General features: G+C 40.0%; 1 protein-coding gene across 19 annotated transcripts in view; it reads left to right on the top strand.

The window, feature by feature from the left end:
- ptprt (protein tyrosine phosphatase receptor type T) overlaps window positions 1-21,025 on the top strand; it is a 397,778-nt gene that overhangs the window by 109,048 nt on the left and 267,705 nt on the right. For all 19 annotated transcript variants that reach the window (XM_034201114.1, XM_034201107.1, XM_034201120.1 and 16 more), the window contains exon 8: window positions 18,307-18,600. In XM_034201114.1, coding sequence (XP_034057005.1) covers window positions 18,307-18,600 — 294 coding nt within the window. The remainder of the gene's footprint in view (window positions 1-18,306; window positions 18,601-21,025) is intronic.

The following is a 21,025-nucleotide window of genomic DNA, read 5'->3' as shown; positions in this document are numbered from 1 at the left end:
TGCAGCGAGCACCGCGAGAGAAGCTACGCTTTGCTCCCACAATGCAGTTCGGCGAATCGTGACGTCACCCCATTCAAAGTGAATAATAATAATAATAATAATAATAATTTCAATTTATATAGCGCCTTTCACGAAACCCAAGGACGCTTTACAATGGGAAGTAACACAACAAAAAGTAATAATAATCATGGGCATAAGTGTTGAAGCGGCAACGCACGCCGCCGTGTGTAGGGGCCGTAACATGTTAGAATTGAGCCAACTGTGACTCAATACAGTGTAGCCTGTTGAAAGTCTTGACCCGGAACTTAGGCTTTGTGTTAGCACTAAGCTCTCTCTATTACTGAAGCATTAACAATGTTATGGCATTTAGCAAGCCATCATTTACTATGGTGTATGATGATGTTAATCCTGTGCGTGTTATCACTCAGTAATAAGTAGCATGCTAAAGTGCTGCCACTGAGCCTCTTATTAGCCAAAACAATATGCTACATTCATACAAAAAAGTAAAATGTGCTAATTTATTTCCAATTATATGACTGAGCCCCCTATCAATCATGCCTGCTTAAGTTAGATCCCTAACCCACTTTCAGTTAGCTGTATGCCCCATTATTAGCACAAAGCCTGTTTACTGTGACTATGCTAAACAGTTAGCATAACTTTCTCTTTACATGATTGCATTGAGGATAAAGTACACTTTTTTTTTTTATCTGTTGTATCCTTGAACACATAAGCTGATATGCAGGAAAAAAGAATATCAGAAAATACCCGCTTTCAATTAGCTATATGCTACATCGTTAGCAAAGAGCATGTTTATGCTATGTATTATGTTTCATTGTTAGCACAACCACTTATTTGTACACTTGGAGTTTTGCAAAGTGCAGAACAATTATTTTCCTATCTCTCTTATCCTTGAACACATAAGCTAACCAGCAGAAGAACAAAAAAAACGTTTTAGCTCTTTTGACCATGACGCAAAAGGCCTGTGTGCTCAGTGACTGTAAAGCTGAGCTTCGGCTTGGTTGCATGACATTCTCCAGGGTTGTCTTTTGACAACATTTTGGATTTCACTTCGGCCAACATTCATACCCTGGGAACAAAGGTAGAAACACAGAGGAATGATTTTGTTTTTAAAGTATAATAGACCACGGACACTTTCTCAGCACAAGTTATTATTATATGCTCTAAATGAATGTCCTCTTTAACAATAAAATGCTTACAGTGAAATTTCAATGTATTTCTGAGGCTACATTTTGACAGAAAATACCTCTCTACCTTAAAGTATTTTTAATTTCTATCAAACATAAACATATCTCCATGTAGCGTGATGGGGATGGAACTGTTTGTTTTTTAATGGAATCTAAATGGCCTTACTGGAATACATTTAAATGAAAGACATGCCAGCCTAGGTTATGTTCTCAATTCATATTTGGTATGAATTATGCTGTTAACCTTATTTGCTATGAAGGATGTTTTAATCTAGAGGGAGACTGGAGTGTCTGTGTGTGTGTGTGTGTGTGTGTGTGTGTGTGTGTGTGTGTGTGTGTGTGTGTGTGTGTGTGTGTGTGTGTGTGTGTGTGTGTGTGTGTGTGTGTCTGTGTCTATGTCTGTATGTACAGAACGTGCATGTGTGTGTATCAGCCTGTATGTGTGTTTGCTGTTATGATTAGATGTCATTACCATCTGTTAGAAGAACACACAGACTGCACTCCTGTGTGTGTGTGTGTGTGTGTGTGTGTGTGTGTGTGTGTGTGTGTGTGTGCGCGTGCGTGTGTGCGTGCACACGTGCGTGTGTCTTTTAGAGATAAGACTCAGCGGGGCGTAGCAGGAGAGCCAATGTTAGCCGGTGCCCTGTGGACACTATTGCAAAGTGTGTGTGTGTGTGTGTGTGTGTGTGTGTGTGTGTGTGTGTGTGTGTGTGTGTGTGTGTGTGTGTGTGTGTGTGTGTGTGTGTGTGTGTGTGTGTATGTATGTGTGAGTTCCCCAGGAACACTGCTGCATCTTTCTAAGTCTCCCTTGGTGGTCATGAAGCTGATTGTAGTCCAAGAGTTAGACCCAGAAGTGCCACCACAATGTAAGAGTCTGTGTGCCAATAAATACATACACAAATGTATCTCCGGTGTGAGCATGTCCATAGAGATATTTCTTGCACAGAGCTGGTTCCTGGCATTTTCGATGTGTCTGTTCCATGATAAAAAAATCAATAGCAGCGTGGACAGCTCAGCATTATGTGTAAGATCTGCGGAAGCCAACTGAAGCTCTGAACTCCTACTGGGTGTGAACACAACCTCAGAATTTATAAAAATAACTGTTTGAAAAGTACTTTTGGCTTCTAAATGAGGACCCTTTTTCCAAATTGAGATGTGAAACATAAAAAAAAGAACACATAATAGCTGTCAGGCATTCGTAACAAAGCCACGACTTCAACGTCACGCCAACTTAAGATCCATATTCAAAAATACAGATTCTAAATTGTACAAGTTGAAGCGTTTGTTTGAACAGTTTGCAGGAGGCAGGAACTTGCTTTCAAGCAGAACAGGGCAAACAACCTTAGCGGGAGTGTTTACGTGTTCGGCGTAATGACGTACAACGTCCTCGACAACTTCTGTAGTCCTATTCAGCCACTTGTTAACAACCATCATTTTTCAGACACGTAAACTCTTCAAAAATCACCAGCGGGGTCACTGCTGATGTATTTAATGTCGTAGAACAAAACGTGATCCGTCTCTTCAATTTGTGATAACCACACAATAACCCACCTATATACATATATTCCACCTTTTTAAAGCTCATAAAGCACCTTACATTCTACAATAAAAGACAGTTTCAAATAGAATAAATAGAAATAAGTGCAAATAGTTACTGATTGAGAACTGAATTTATGTTAAAAAAATAGGAACACAAACAACAGTGACATATCTCTGTCATTGAACTGATATAATTAGTGCTCTGGAAAGGCAGATACATTATTCTTAATTTCTCTGAAAACATATTGGAAAACAGGAAGGTTTTAACAAACATTTGCTAAAGTATACAAAAAAACCAGGAAAAGAATATTGAATATATTGGCTTATCTGTAATATAACCCCATAATGAATTGGGGGACTTCCACTGCATTTTAAGTAATTAAAGTCCATTTTTTTTAAGGAATATACTGTATTATTTTAAACAAAACTTAAACTAAACATACAACAGACATCATAAAATATACACAAGATGAGAAAAGGAATAAATGGATGCATCATAAACAATTAGCCTTTTGAATATGCACTCCATGAGCATTTCATGTGAACATTTTAGTTTGTTTTTTACCAGTGTGTATGTGTCACAAAAGTGGATGTTCAGAGAAAATAATCATACACCCATACAATGTACACTCCACCTGCCTCTTCAACAAGTCTTGAGGGCATGCCTTAGTGTGTGTGAGTGTGTGTGTGTGTGTGTGTGTGTGTGTGTGTGTGCGTGTGTGTGTGTGTGTGTGTGTGTGCGCGCGCCTGTCTGTGTGCGTATGCGGGCCAGGTTATCATGTCGTTGGTATTCCGTGTTCATTGCTCTTTCATGTGTATCATCCTGTGTGTTCACATGCATCTGTGAAAGAAAAAGTTGACACTTCACACAGAATTTCTAAAGAAAACTATAAGTAATGCATGAACAGGTATGGTGAGGAGAGGAGAAGGACTGTAGTAAAAGGGAAAAGGAAAAAGTAAAGAGGAAATAGAACGAGGGTCAGAGAGAGAGCAGAGAGGAGGTAAAAAGTTGAAACCAAAGACTGGAAAGCAAATGAGTAACTACGTCAAAGGAAGAGGTGAACTAAGAGTGCATAGCTGACCAAATCAAATAAGTATACTAAACATTAGGCAACATAGGAACAAGTGGATTATGTCAGTAATGTAATTCAGAATCATAAATCTTATATCCGTCCCAAGGAAGTTTACATTGTTACAGCAAAGGGGACACTGCAGATAAAGAGCCACACAAAATGAGTAGACTAATAAATTAAAAAAGGTAAGAAAATGTATTAATATATTTATTTTGTTTACATATTTCAATATATTTTAAAGTGTTTTTTAATATTAAATATATGTTTTTGTATTTCTTTTTGTATATTTAGTATATATTTGTATTATATTTTTACAGAGACAGTGCGCATTATAAACATTGTTGTAAATGTGCCAGAGTAAGCCACAATGCTTTTCATCTGTAGTCCCTGGAAAGGTGTCACAAAGTCACAATAACAATGAATTCAAATATATATGAAATATAAATATATTATTACAGTTAGTTATGTAGTGAGCTAGCAGACAGTAATAACATTATTCAATTGTAAAAGCATATTGCACAGTGGGACAACAGTGTTGTTACAGCCTTAGTAACACTATTACAGTTCACCAGTAGAAAAAGTGAAACCAGTTCAGAAAGAAAGAAGCCAAAGCTGACAGGTTCAGTCTGCTGTTTCTGTCACTCCACACATCCAATTGAACTTCATCCTGCTTTCCCACAAATGTAAAAACGCACTAAGAGGGAAAGAGGCATCCAGAGTGTCCTGCTGTGTCCTGCTGTAAAGCTGACAGCACAAAGACACATTTCTTTTAAAACGGTTTGAATATTTGTGTGACACTGAGGAGATAAGTGTCCCTTTCAGCTCTGTCTTGCTGTCATTCCTCCATTTATTCCCACTTCTCCCACCTTCTCTATATTTCTGGGACGTTCATCCTCAGTAAACTCCTACCTGCTTGCTTACTGTAATCCACTGTCTTGTTTATGGAAACTTTGACAGAATTCATGTGGTTATGTGACATAACCTCACAAATAAGCCTTAAATGAAAGGATGTGTTTTGGTTACTGTTGAAAAGACAAGTCCTGTTTGCTTCTTAACCTCATCTCATGATCGTTGTTGACAGTAGGAATACGCATTACAATCAAAGCAGTTGAATCAAACATTTGTGTTCACATAGCCAGATGAAGACATCAAGGTTATACCTAAGGTGCTCAGCTGTCTTTGCTGTATCCTGGAAACGACGGCTTCATATTTCATGTTTTTAAAGAACTAAAAGTGAATGGACTTACAATTTAATTACAGAGCAAAAGACAATATACCACACTCTCGTTGACTTGCCTTGATACTGAATAAGGTAATTTCATTTGTTTGAGTGTTACTCATACAACACACATACCACATCTGATATGAATATAAATGCAGTTGTTGGTCTGCACAGAACAAGTAGCATCCAAGGCTTGGAATGGGACAGGAAACATGGAAGGAATAGAGACATCACTATGAAACATTTCTATTGGCTAGCGCTGCAACATGTTGTACATGATAGGCTAAGGGGCGGGACATTTACGACACATCTCTAAGCTGTTGACCAATCACAACAGAGCCGGCCAGCTAACCAATCAGAGCAGACTGGGCTCTGGTTTCAGACAGAGGGTGAAAAGAGGTGCTGCAGCACAGGCAGTATGAGAATAACAAAGAGCTTTTTGAACATTAGAGCATGGAGACATGTCCCAGTAGAGACACAAAATACAAATCGGAAAAGGAGCATAACATTTCCTTTTTAACATGTGGTGGTAAGGGATAATGTAGTATGGTGAGCAAGGTTAGTGAAAAGCATCATCAACATACATTGTATTATTTGACAACGGTTCAATCTTTGTGCAATATTTCTGTAGAGAAGTGTACTTAGATGGCTCTGAGGGCAGATAGAGTGTGTGTTTGTGTATGTACATACCTTCATTTTAATGTCTAATGTCAATGTGCGTCTAGTTAATCTAGTTCTGGTGTTGTGCTATGGAGTGTGTTTGTGTGTAAAAAGGTAGCACATGTCTGCCTCAGTGAATTGGCTGTGAGGAGTAGGTAATCAGATCTTATTTCCCAAGATTCTTTGCTCTCCCTTGTGTGTGTAGAATACACATTTACACAAACAACCCCCCCCCACACACTTATTCTATTCTCAGTTTTCCCTCTTCCCCCTCTCCTTCTCCCTGATAGATGAGTTTGTGGCGTGCTGTGAGTCTTTTGATTAAACTATTCTTTGTGACCAGGCAGAGGAGGGGAATGTTCCCTGTGTGTAAGTGTGTGTGTGTGTGTGTGTGTGTGTGTGTGTGTGTGTGTGTGTGTGTGTGTGTGGTGTGTGTGTGTGTGTGTGTGTGTGTGTGTGTGTGTGTGTGTGTGTGTGTGTGTGTGTGTGTGTGTGTGTGTGTGTGTGTGTGTGTGTGTGAGTGTGTGTGTGTGTGCTGAATTTATTATACAAGTAGTTGGCCTGAGGGATTGTGCGGTTCCTTACAAGTGTAGGCACACACACATGCACCCACACACACACAGCGTACACAAAAACAATCCCCAGGATTTGGAGAAATGTGTTCATATAAAAGTAAGAGGCAGTTCTGGGCGAGTTAATAACAAAATAACAAAGAGATTGCGAAAAAGAAAGAAAGAAAGTCAGAAAGAAAGGAAATTATAGAACTAGCAAACAAACGCAAGAACAAAGCATATGATACAGAAATAAATAACATTAAAAAGAAACACAGAAAGAAATAATAAAAGACAGAATAGACAAAAGGAAGGAAGAGAGAAAGAATAGAAAAAGCAGAAGAAACTAAAGAAAGAGACGAGGAAATAAAGCTGTTGGATGAGTCAGGGCTGCCCCCCCACACATCAGAGGACAGATCTGACACTTAAAGAGCAACTTGCAGGTCAGAGACCCCAGTGAATAAATGTGTAGGAAAATGATGTATACACTAGATTTTCAAAATAATACACAGAAATATACACTACAGTGACATCTGGCGTCGTTTTTGTAAGACATTTTTACTTCCGCATAAAAAAATACCTCCCGCGTGTGACGTCACATGGGGGAGAGCGGCCGGTCTAACATATGAATAAACATGGTTCACATTTTGAATATATATAAATGGACGTAGGGTCCGTGACGTCACCCATAGGATTCTGCAGAGTTGCCAAGAAGCCCTTAGTAGGCGGAGTCGGCCACTAACGTCTCGACTGTGACGTCAGAGTCTAACTCCCGGAGGCGGGACCTGCTGCCACCGAGCTGGAAGTTTCAGAGCTAGCTCAGGCTAAGAAGCTAAGCTAAAGGAAACCTTTATACAAAAAATGCAAGGAACGCAAGCTAGCTCCGGTCCTTTTCCTGTTAGGGAAACTGTGGGCTCGATGTCCTGACGCTGACAGGCTGGACAAACACAATAGCTCACCATGATTACAAATTGTGAAATGCAATGTAAAATTACCGAAAAAATACCAGCTCACTAAATCACAACCGCTCAAACCAACTACAAACTACTACCACGGATTGGGCAGAGAAGGAGTCTGAGAAAGTTACTCCCCTATGTGACGTAACTTGACGCGTTTGACGTATGACATTAAAAAAGCAGTTTTTAGTAGCAGAGCTCAAAACGACTCCTTCCCCTCTGAATTCCTGCCCTTATGTCTCGTAAAACATATCAAATCCTGCATTCACTTTTTTTATTGTAATTTCCAGGCAAGGTTAAGCATAAATGTAGTCAAAAAGAACAACCTGCAAGTTGCTCTTTAACTGACAGAGATGAGCTGTCACACATCAGCAATGTTAAACGGATCAAATATTTGTTTCATTGGATTTAGTAAAAAGTTGGAACTATTCCACCTCAGATATTCACCACAGCCTGCAGACAGTGAGGCGATGCCAGGGCGAGTCAGCAGGTCGTTGTTTACTGAGAGGACAGGTGAGTCAGAGCCCCCCCCCCAGGTAGAGAGATTCATGAGGCCCAGGCAGGAACACCGTCATATTACATTTGCAGCATGCAGAGCCAGCTTCAGGACACATGTATGTGAGGCGGAGGATACAAACACATAGAAACATTTTCCACCAAATATTTCGTTAGGTTTGATCACAAGTGAGGGTGTTAGGCCTGTTAATGAATGCAAATGATGGATGAATAGAAACAATTCTAATTATCCCAAAGCACAATACAGCTTTCATGATCTCTTCATTCAGAATTCTGAAATTGATGATTTAGCATCATTACGTACTTTTACAATAGTCTAAAGGTTTTATGACTGGTTTATGTCCACATGACAAGAGCCATGATCCCACATCTTGGATAGTGCTGCTCCAGAATCTGACATCTCTGAAGCCAAGAAACATCTGCCTGGCGTTTTTTAAAAGATAGGAAAATAATGTCATATATTTTAACCATATGTCTCTAACATTTGAGAAATGACACCAACCCAAAAATAATTCTAAAATGTACATTATTATGGTATTTTGTGAAGCTATTAAATGACTTATTGGCTATATCATTCTGGAAATATTGTATCATGACCTTTTGGGACTTGGTTGTAAATAATTTCTTTCATTTTGGCAAGAAATGTTCCACTCAAACACACAGCATGTGGTTATCATCAACACTTGATGAGCGGGGGTGATCATATCAGAGCGGTGAGTGCATGCGTGTGTGTGTGTGGGCTTATCAGTTCTCTGTTATATAAACTGTAAAGTTCAAGAAGCCACGAAATGAACCTGGAATGTATGACTGATAAAACAGCAACACGCGGAAAGATTATTAGAAGAATGAGAGAATTCATTCATGGATACATATAGATTAGGAGAGACCGTTTCCAACTTTAGACATCTTTCAAACGAACATGCTTATTAAATTGATTCTGTCCAGTTGGAATATATTGAAATAGACTCCTGTACCACGATTAAAAGAAACCAACAGAAAGAAAATTGAAATATTCATGAACAATGTATACTTTCAAACTGCATATAGACACAAGAGAGGCGTTCTTGACTTTGTCTGGACCATGGAAAAGACACAGAGGGAGAGAAAAACAAAGGAAGGGGAATCAGAAGAATATGTAATTTGTCTTTCTCTTATCGTCCTTACGATCATTACTCTCCATCCCACCGTTGAAACGGGAGGAAAACATATTTCTATTTCTTGTGAAGCGATTGTCATTTTCGGTGCAACTGATTTTTCCATCTTTTCCGCCACCTGGTCGATATCTTCCTCTTCTCTCTGGTGCTTCCTCTATCTGTCTCTTCATTACTTCTCCTTCGCGCACACACACACACACACACACACACACACACACACACACACACACACACACACACACACACACACACACACACACACACACACACACACACACACACACACACACACACACACACACACACACATACCCTCAAACAAATAAATACACGCTCTTTATCTTCTCTCTGAAAAGAGCTCGGAGAGATTAAATATCACGTTTGGGTTTGTCGCAAACAGAAATACGCACTTAAAACACACACACACACATACCATGTATACATCACTTCAGGGGACATTACATTGACATTGAGGTGATACCAAAAATCTATATGATATGCTACTTATATCACCAACAGCACAAGTATTCCTAACTATTCTCACACACCCCTTTTTCTTGTGGTTTCAAGTGTTACCACACTTAAAACTCTGTATTATATGTGTGTGCATGTGTGTGTGTTTTACTTGATATTTGAATATTATAAAACAGAGCCCTAAAAAAAGCAGGTCCTATACGTGTCTATACCTCAGGGTGTACTAACACGGGTCACTTTGGAGTGTGCATGCCACTTCTTCTTACAACAAGACCCCAGGATACCTTGTAAGATAAAACCTTTATGGAGCCATGACTGCACACACACACACACACACACACACACACACACACACACACACACACACACACACACACACACACACACACACACACACACACACATGCAGATCACACATGCACACAAACGCCTTTATTTGCCCACAGTTGCAGTGCTGTACTCCTACAGTATCCCCCTTTAACATTTCACGAGACATCTCATCTCTTCTGGTTCAATCATAACTTTTTTTAAGGTTTAATTAAAGTTTGTGCAATGCAAGTTAATGGTTATTTTTACTATCAATCAATCAATGTTTATTTATATAGCCCAATATCACAAATGTTACATTTGTCTCAGTGGACTTTACAGTTTGTACAGAATATCAGTATGACAATACGACACCCTCTGTCCTTAGACCCTCACATCGTACAAGGAAAAACTTCCGGAGAAAACCCACAGTTTAAAGGGAAAAATGGGAGAAACCTCAGGGAGAGCAACAGAGGAGGGATCCCTCTCCCAGGACGGACAGACGTGCAATAGATGCCGTGTGTAAATTGAAAAGATAATACATTTGCAACATAGGTAGACCAAATGTTTGGAAATGCATGTGTGTATAATAGGAAGATGAATCCACGAGGATATCCATCCAGGACCTATGATCCAGGACCACAGCCACGACTCAAGATCCAGGGCTCGCGATACAGGACACAGGACCGCAGGATCATCCATGTCTCCGGATCCCGGCGTATATAGACACCAAAAAGAAAGACATTTGGGGAAGCTGGGTTAATCGGAACATGAGAGTACACAGGTATAGACAGAGAGAAGGAAGAAGTAAGATGTCCCCCGACAAACTAAACCTATATCAGCAAAACTAGGGGCTGAATCTAATCAGCCCTAACTATAAGCTTTATCAAAAAGGAAGGTCTTAAGCGCACTCTTAAAAACAGATAGGGTGTCTGCCGCCCGAACATAAACTGGAAGCTGATTCCACAAATGTGGAGCTTGATAAGAAAAGGCTCTGGCTCCCATTGTATTTTTAGAGACTCTAGGAACAACCAACAACCCTGTATTCTTGGAACTTAATGCCCTAGTAGGACAGTAGGGTATAATAAGTTCTTTAAGGTAAGATGGCGCCTGCCCATTAAGGGCTTTGTAGGCGAGAAGAAGAATTTTAAATGCTATCCTGTGTTCTATAGGGAGCCAGTGTAAGGCAGCCAGAACAGGAGTAATGTGGTCCCTTTTCCTAACTCTGGTTAGTACACGAGCTGCAGAATTTTGAATCAGCTGAAGCGACTTGACTGACTTCTTGGTACACCCTGATAATAAAGAGTTACAATAATCCAGCTTTGAAGTAACAAATGCATGGACTAGTTTCTCTGCATCGTTTTGAGGCAAGATATGCCTGATTTTTGCAATGTTACGTAGATGGAAGTAGGCGGTCCTTGAAATTGATTTTATGTGGGCGTTAAAGGATAAATCCTGATCAAATATAACACCAAGATTCCTTACAGTCTCACTGGAGGCCAAATTAATGCCATCCATAGTTAGTATATCTTTAGATAATTTGTTTCGTAGATTCTTCGGGCCAAGTAGAATAACTTCAGTTTTGGTCGTGTTTAACATCAAAAAGTTTAAAGTCATCCACGTTTTTAAGTCCTTGAGGCAGTCTTGAATTGTATTTAGATGATTAATTTCATCAGGCTTGATTGATAAATATAGTTGAGTATCATCTGCATAACAATGAAAATGTACAGAATGATTCCTTATAATATTGCCTAACGGAAGCATATATAATGTGAACAAAATAGGTCCGAGCACTGAGCCCTGTGGCACTCCATGGCTAACTTTGATTTGCGTGGAAGATTCATCGTTGACACGTACAAACTGAGAGTGTTCAGATAGATAGGACCTAAACCAGCCTAAAGCAGTTCCCTGTATGCCAACTAAGTGCTCTAATCTTTGCAATAAGATATCATGGTCGATAGTATCAATTGCAGCACTGAGATCGAGCAAAACAAGAATAGAGACAAGTCCCTTGTCAGAGGCTATTAGAATGTCATTTGTGACTTTAACCAGAGCTGTCTCTGTGCTATGATGTGTTCTAAAGCCAGACTGAAAATCTTCAAATAAATCATTGTTTTTTAAGTAATCACACAGCTGTTTTGCGACTTCTTTCTCAATAATTTTTGAGAGGAACGGAAGATTAGAAATATGTCTATAGTTGGCTAAAACCTCTGGATCGAGGTTGTGCTTTTTAAGAAGCGGTTTTATCACTGCTACTTTGAATGATTGTGGAACATAGCCTGATAATAAAGACATATTCATAATATTTAATAAAGAAGTGCTAATTAATGGAAAAACGTCCATACTATGTTTATGTACTACACAACTGACATAATCAGCAACATGATCAGCCTTTTCTTGTAACTTAAAAGCACCGGTGCTTCTCATAAAGACTCCCAAGGGTGCCCTGTGCACTGGTTTGAGATGCAGAGGGCCATGATAAATTGTCCATATTTGACGCCATGGGAATAATGTCAGGCTCTCCACTCAAACATCCGTCTTCCTACATCTCCCCTCTCACACTTCATTAGCATCACTGTATGAAGGCCACCTGTAACTTATTAGCAATACACTAGTGTAAACTATTTCCATTTGTGTTTGTCTCTGATTGTGTGTGTAGAACAATAAATACAGTATTTGTGTATTAAAAATCATGATCAGGTTTATTCCAAGATGGGGTTAAACATATGGAAATTGCTTTGGTGTGTATCGGTGTGTAAAGAGGAACACATCATGAGAACATATATCACTATCATAAGAAAACTTTTGGAACAAAAAAATGCCCCAAATAAAAATAAATGTCAAAGTTAAAATAACATAATTGTAAAGAAAATATAATATGTACAGTTTATAAGAATTTAGAATATAAGAACTGCAGATTTGAAGCATTCTGCAGAAATATGCAAAATGCACAGAAAGTCCCTACACATTGAGAAATGTCTGTGTGTCCAGTTTTAAATGTGTGTATGTGGAAAAGCATGAATATGTATGTCTCAGTATGAAGCACAGTTCACTTTACGCTGGTAAACAATGGGTACAATACGTCTATTTTAAATGAACAAATGTGTGTGCCTGAGTGTGTGTGTGTGTGTGTGTGTGTGTGTGTGTGTGTGTGTGTGTGTGTGTGTGTGTGTGTGTGTGCTCCTCCCTATGTGATGGTGTGTGTGCCAGGTTGTGTGTCGCTGGGTGGCCTGTGTAACTCTGCGCTGTAAACGAGCTGGCAGAGGGAGGGATGGAGGGCGGGGGGAGGAAACAGACGGAGGGAATGAGTGATTGAACGATCTTCTCTGTCTTCCTGTGGAGTAACATCAGGAGAAGTTGTTGAATATGAATGATGTTAATGAAGAGTCAAGCTGTAAAAAACAGTTAACAGGCCACTGTTGTAGGAAGTTGTGTTTACAGTATGTTCGATTCATACTTCATACAGAGCAGTGTTGCTTAAGAAGAACTTCATAAAGATATGGAACATAACTGCACACATGCGATGCATACATAGAGATGTGTATTGTCTCTCCCCTGCAGCACTCATGAATGCACAGACAGCCTCTCAAGCACACACACATTTATGGCCTCCATGTAGTTGAGATGGATGAGTGTGCGGTGACTGACAGTTGATTCATCGGTCCCGCAGCCACCATACATATTCTAATAGCGCCTTTAGGAAAGTAAATAAACTTGCACAGAGTGAGATCAGGTCTTTGCTCTCAGACAGCCGTGGAAAAGGGCCATTATTCTTAGCGAGAATATCTTAGCTGTCAACTGAAAAAGCACTTTCCACAGAGAGAAATAAAAGATTAATACTAAGAGACCCCAAACTTCAATCTTCAATATTTTGCAGTCGTTTGAAAAGCTCACTGCATTGAGGGGAGAAGTTCATTTGCAACACGCTGGGTACTGAGGCATGGTCCATCGTGCATGCATTCATTTGACATGGAACTACATGGATATGCACATTTTAGCAGCAGACTGTGAGTGATACGTTTGCTGTCAATCATCTTTCACATTTCAAGATTCATGGTTGTCCATTTGAAACAGTGAAACACTGCAAGTAGACAAGACAAAGAATATGATAATTACACAGCATTATGAATAACTGTTTACTGTCTTACCATGGTCATGAAATATTGGACATTTGTGCATGATTGCCTTTTTTTATAAACTTTAAAGTCGGGGTGAAAATAAATGAGGGGAGGAAGATTTGACCTCGGGATATTGTGATTATATGGTCAGAAACGTTCTACTTTATAGATCCATGGTTTCCTAGTTCAATTTGTATTTTGTAGCGTGCATGTCTAGGTGCTCAGTCAGACATATCTTGATCTCTCTGAAGTCTTATCATTTACAGCAAGGCTATGACAACAATTTAAACTTCATTGATGCAAAAGAGCATTCATTGATATCATCCTGATACTAGGATCATCATAAATGCAAGAGCTATCCATGGTACCTCAATAACTCTGTTGAGAAGGATTCTCAGAAGAACATGAAAACCCCAATAATGTCCCTTCCATTGTTTGAAAGGATGTGGATTCAGAATGAGTTTGCTGTGTCTTGGATTCATTTGTTAGGGTGCATTCACACCTACTAGTCCGCTTCTCTGGTGCGCACCAGACCACAGTTTGTTACATTGTTTCATTTTTCAGAAGGTTCGGTTTGCGTTCACACGGGCAAAACTCAATCGGACTATAAACTTTAAACACAAGTCATGTGCACGGAAATGCTGTTCAACCATTGAACCGTCTTAATTGTCAACAAAACACATTTAAATTCTACCGCTACCTTGACATGCACCCTTTCATACACACGAATACACAGATAGAAGACAGTATGAATGTACGGATTTTGGGTTAAGTGGATATAACATTCGACAAATGATTGAACTCAGACACCATTTATAGTTTGTCTGAGTTGTTTCAGTACGCTCTACCAAGCTTTCTGTATTTGTACCATCGTGTCTAACATTTCAAGTAGGTCTCACTATTCATTTGGATGTTGCATACCTCATTTTGAAAAGAAGTCGCTTTCTGGAGTTTGGTTTTGAAAGCAGGAGGGAGTAATAAAACATTGCATACTTTTAGCCTTGACAGAGGCCATTAGTTTCAAGTCGCTTAATGTGAAAGTCTGGTGGCAAAGTAGCTGTCAGCAACGTGTCAACAATGTGATGGATTAGTGCTACAGGTAGAGACGTCTCTCTGCAAAATGCAGCTTTAAATGGCACATGTTTTCAGTGAGGAAGTTGAACTGTGTCTACTCCAGTGGCGGTTCTAGAACATTTTACATGGGGGGGCAAAGGGGAGGCAAGAGGTAATGCCAGGGTGGCATAGGAGGGCGGACAGTACGTGGTATTTTATACTGTATATAACCTATTTATTGTTAATTCATGCCCTAACACAAGTGTTCTTAATGCACAAGAGAAACAAGGTGTTCAGACAAACAATCGGGTGCCCTTTGAGTCCCCCAAGCTTACTATACCTCAACCATTTTAAATGAAAGGAAACTACAAAATGTATTTTAAAGCAATGAATTAATGGAACAGGTTGTTTTGCATTACAATGTAAAATTAAATATATATTTTGTTTTAGACAGACACAAAAATTGGTTGTCTTAGACAGACATATTTGCATGTCCTCACTAAGCATTATTACATATTAATTTAATATCAAACAAATCAAAATGGCCAATTATCCCAAAATGTTGCTGCTAATATAATCATATGCTTGTCAACTTTAACTGATCAAAAATCAATTCTGAAAAAATACTTAAATTATCTATGAAATTGCAATATTGTCCCTCAGTTTGTTTCAACCCCGTCACGCCATACCATTTACCCTCCTATTAAAATAATGGATCAGTCCATGTGTGATCTGCATTGAGGGAATTACATCACAAAAGTGTCAGTTTCTTCTCTTACCTATATTTCAGTTTTTGTATTTTCAGATTAAGATTGACAAGCTCAACATTTCAACTATGTTGTATGAATTAATAATAGTAAATAATTGTTTATTACAAAAATAAACAATAGTTTTGCAAAATATTACAATTTTGTAATGTCCTTGACATGTGGTGCCATATCTTAGCTAAACAAGGTCTCATGCCTACTTTTTGTCAAAAACGTCAACCCTGTTACATTTTTTCAAGGAAATTCCTAGTAATTATTTATATTTTGAGCCTGAGGTGGGAAAATGTAAGTAGTCCAATACCAGATGTTATGACCAAACATTTTGGTTTCATTTTTCAAAGATATAAAGACCCAAAAGGCACCTGATTCAGAGAATACTCAGAATTCTGCATACACAAATGACATCACCCATCTCTTCAGAGAGCTGAAGGTGACATGTGCAGCAACACATTTCAATCAATATTTGTCAATACTAAGAGCTGCTAGATTGTGCTGCTGTAATGGAATATGTAAGGAGAATAAGAACATACCATGTGGTCCAGCTGGAGTTTCATCTGCCTCCTGATCCCTGCCTCTGTCCCACTTTATGATACTTCAACTTTATTCCTCACATATATTTCTTCTTCTTCACTAATGTCTTCATCTCCTCCTCTTCCTCCTGCTCTGACCCTCCTGGTCTCTTCAGTGAACTCTCTTTCCTTTTCCTCTTTCTGTTCGTCCTGATCACTTCTCATATGTCTTTTTGTTGTTGTTGAATCACTCCTATACTCTGGCCTGCAAGAGTCTACTTGTGAAAAGCACTGGTACAAATGCTTGTATAACTTTACACGTTAGGGCCATGTAGCCTAGCTAATATGTAGCATATCATAAATATAACATCAGAAAGTATTGATCAAGCGCACACAGGCAGCTGTGTTTGGATCCAGTTTTTACGGTAAAGGATGTATCCTGGTTTCATTGATCTGGCCTCATGGCTGTGATGTGTAGTTTACGTGGATTTAATAGTAGGCTACCGCGTAGTTTAGCAAAGTGATCGATCTCCCAGCTAGCGCTGTCTGCGTAGTATTTTGTAACGTAACGCCCCAAACAGCGCCCGTCTGTTAAACGCTATCGATTCAAACTAAAGCGTTTTATTAATATTTAGTTTCAAGCTCTCGTCCTTAGTAAAAACAAAACTAGTGGAAAGGGAAATGCTCCAAGGGGAAGCTGATCCATAGGTGCTGGGACAGCTCGCTCCTTCTCTGCAGCGGTGTGAGCCGCGGGCTGTGTGAACGCCGCTCCGCAGTTTAATGCAGGGCCGTAGCTGCGTTTTTAACGGGCCTAAAATGATATTTAAAATGATTCACTTATAATGTAATGCTTGTTTTGTTGCTTGAGAAGCTTGTGGAAATAGTGGAGGTTTGTTTTAGTACAGTTTTAGGGAAACAAAAGTTAGGGGGGCAGCTGGGGGGGGCAAGGCTCTACAGTGGGGGGGGTAGCTGCCCCCCCGTAGATCCGCCCCTGGTCTACTCTAATATTACATTTACATCACATTGTATCCATTTAGTGACTAATACACAGTGTGTAGCTGTGAGGATAGAATACACTGGGATTTCTGGATCATACTGACTCCTTCACAGTAACAGTTACAACATATTCCAAGCATCTATGGAAGTATCACAACAACATTTTTTTTTTAACTCTCTAACTGGTGTAAAAGTGGATATTGATACAGCCATCATAAGCTGGACTGCGATTGCTATTGAGTCTGAGAAGTAAAAATAAACTAAAAAAAAACCAATCAGCTTGGAAATATTGGACTTTATGGGTAAATCAATTGAGGTCTGCAAAAATCCTGATGCATAAACTCCACATAATGAAATGATGCATTTCAAATTGTGTTTGTTATTTCTTTTAAATTACATTCTACATCCCAGGGGCGGCTACTCACTTTGTTTATTATCTGAGTATCGGATGCTTAGGCACAACTGATTGGACTCTGATTGAGTTTTTAAGGAAGATGGGTCCAGTTATTTATTCTGATATAACAGCACTAAGCTCGGACGGGGGAAGAGTTACAGTTAAACAAGACACTGTGTTTGTTTTCTGTTTGGTTGGTCTGCATGAATCAGCGGGAACACTTTTTTCAATAGAATTCAATTATCAGATTTTTTTATTATAAAACAAAGAATAATCTGAATAGACACTTTTCATATCTGTTTATTTTTATTTTCTACAGGCAAGAGATACAAATAAAGGATATGACAGTATCATGAGATGACACACAGAGAAAATACATATAAAAAGTAAATAATAATAATTAATAACAATGATAATATCTATTTTTTTAAAAGGGGAAAAGATAAGGACCCCTTAAACAATTTCAAATCACTAGGTTAATTGTCACACCTAAGAACCAAAAACAAACATATGACATGCACAGCATATTTTGTATTCCATATAATGCCACTCTTTTTAGAGGTCATTTTCTACCATGTCATCTTGTGTTTTGCCAATTTGTGATTGTTTGTGTCAATGTTTTTTGGCAAACATTTGAATTCAGATTACTCCCGGTGAGCTTTTAAATATAGTATTACCAAACAGAAAATGTCATTTATTATCTGTGGACCACTTCCATCCAAACCTCCAGACAAAGTGTTAAAAAGTGGGAATTTATCAAATCAAACCGACTCAATCAACACTTAACTTACCACCTCTGTTCCTCTATCACAGCTCCTCCCACCCCCATCGCTCCACCTGAGCTCCTCGCTGTCGGGGCCACTTACCTTTGGATAAAACCCAACGCCAACAGCATCATCGGCGACGGGCCCATCATCCTGAAGGAAGTGGAGTACCGAACCACCTCAGGAAACTGGGCGGAGACCCACGTGGTAGACTCCCCTACCTACAAACTGTGGCATCTGGACCCCGACGTGGAGTACGAGATCAAAGTCCTGCTGTCCAGACCTGGGGAGGGAGGAACGGGCCCCCCGGGGCCGCCGCTGGTCACAAGGACCAAATGTGCAGGTAGGTCACTCCTCTCCTGATATTTTCCCCTTCAAGCTTCACTTCTCTTCTTTTTTGTCATAATTATGTTGTTGAGGATAGCTGTATTATGGGCCAGAATGATGGGCCATTTTTTACACTCATATAATGAACTGAATACCCTCTTAACTCCTCAAATACAATGTTGTCAGTGGGTGGTTGTAGTAAACGGAGACTAAGCTCAAAGTTTAGAATGGTTCAAGTATGGTTGAGCTTTGGTCTGAGTGATTTGATTTAGAGAAAAAGTAGAGTTGTCTTGATGCAGAGTTTCTTTATCTTTGATACATTTTCTCCTTGTGAAGTCTTGTGTATGCCAATGTCTACTCAGGGTTTCCCACACAGTGGCCATCAGGAGGACCGGGGGGTTTCCCGATGGCCTGGCCTGTTACATTAATGTATTGTGAACGCAACGCTGCGCAAATGTGGGTCTGCCTCACAGAGGGTGACTGGCTGTCCACATGATGTGGCCTGCCGACATGGCCACTGTCATACAGATCATTAATCAAAGCCCTTGATTGGTATCTGTGTGTCATTCAAGCTCGGGATAACCTCAGCTGAGGTAAAGGACTCTCTGAGTGTTTAGATAGTTAACTTAGTCTAAGTTCTCTGTGGGTCTCAAACGGTTTGGTCACCATTTATGTAAACACATATTTCCATTTGAGGGGGTAGTGATTAGTAAAATATGCATGAATAAAAAATAAAAAAGTTTATACTAGGGGAAAAAAGGTAAGATAAAACTATTACAACTTGTTTGAGAGTTAAAACTAGTCTTTGGCTGGCTGGGGCCTCAAAGAGGACAGGGGGGAGAGGGAGGAGAGGAGGGAGAGGCTAGAGAGGAGGGATAGGGAGGAAGAGAGAGAGGGGAGGGGGGAGAGGGGGAGAGGGGGCAGGGGAGGGGGGGTGAGAGGGAGAGGCTGGAGAGGGGGACCTTTTCAGAGGGGGAGAGGGGGAGAAAGGGGGATTGGGTTTTTTTTTTCCTTTTTTCTCCTTTTTTTGGGAGAGAGACAGGATGGCTGATTCAGGAGCCCAGACACACTCACAACTGTAAATGAACCAAAAATAAACAAGTTTAAATGTTTTTTTATATTGGAAATGGGATGTTATTGGTTATGGCCATGTTCTTATGATTTTATGATTATTGAAATGTATACAGTTCTGTTTCATATAGGTGTTTCCATAGATCTAGTCTCTTTATTTTCCCCTCAATGTGCACCAGATTGATGCATTTAACTCCAAAATAAATAAACAAATCTTACCAGGGGAGCATGCCCCCGGACCCCCTTAGAAGATTTTTAGGCCCACCCCCACTTAAAATCACATGGCTAGGTTCCTAAATACATTTACCATTTGTTTTAAATAGTAACCCATGTCCATATGTCTATTTGTGGGTAGTAGATTTAAACTATAGGGCTATCACGATGGGCCCTGCCTGTACCTGTTCGCTCTGCCATCGCGTGAAGGGTCTGCTAACAAGCGACCAACCGAAAGGTTAATGTTAATGTTGTTGCACTTCACAAAGGCAAGCCACGTCGCCTCACCACACAACAGAAAATGACACCAGTAATGACAAACAGATGACAATGCTGCGTGGGGTCTGGGTGCCGTGTTGGCGGGACGTTGCGCGGCTCGCTGCTGCGAGGAGCGGACAGTGTGAGCTGGGTTCATTTCCTGCTTGCTGCGTGGGGTCTGCGAGACAGCGAGACATCGCGAATGGGGGCTGAGGGGGCTGCAGCACCTCCATCTGCGAGGCTCCATTAGCACCCGCCCCCCCCAAACGCGGCGCACCTACAGTGTAAGCGTGCCGCAGAGAGAGTGTGTGTGTGTGAGGAACTCCACGGATTGGTCCACTTGGATCAATGGGTCCATTTGGGTATGGGCACGTCACTGTACCCAGGAAGAAAAGAGAAATGTCCAACGAGGTGTTCTGGGGCAGCATAGACAGGTCTTTTCTGTGTTAGAGTTTTACTCGCTACAGGGTGTACTTTGAGGGTTTGAGACTGCAGACCGTTTACATGCAGAAAAAGCTACATAACACACAATGGGACGGGTAATAACCGGAAAAGCATGACATGGGCCCTTTTAAGTCTTCAATTTTAAAACCAATTCTAAAATGTGTTAATTTTGATGTGTGACTTTTATTTATAGGTAATCATTATCTTGCTAACCCTAACCGACAGAGAAGCTAAAAGGCAGATGAGACGTAGAAGACAAGAAAAAAAATGATCAAACTATTATTTCTTCGGGAAAACAATAGAACAAATCAAATATGATGATGATTGGGATGTTAAGAAGTCACTCTGGAGTTGAAGGATATGTAGAGAGCAGGGTTTAAAGAGGAGGCGGAAAAGATGGGGGAGGTTAGGAGGGGGCAATCATGGCCGATGGGGGTGTAAGGAGACGACGAGTG

The sequence above is a fragment of the Gymnodraco acuticeps genome, unplaced genomic scaffold (genome assembly GCF_902827175.1).
Source record: "Gymnodraco acuticeps unplaced genomic scaffold, fGymAcu1.1, whole genome shotgun sequence".
NCBI classification, from domain to species: Eukaryota; Metazoa; Chordata; class Actinopteri; order Perciformes; family Bathydraconidae; genus Gymnodraco; species Gymnodraco acuticeps.
The sequence above is the reverse complement of the archived record's forward strand: the minus strand, read 5'-3'. Positions and strand labels throughout refer to the sequence as shown.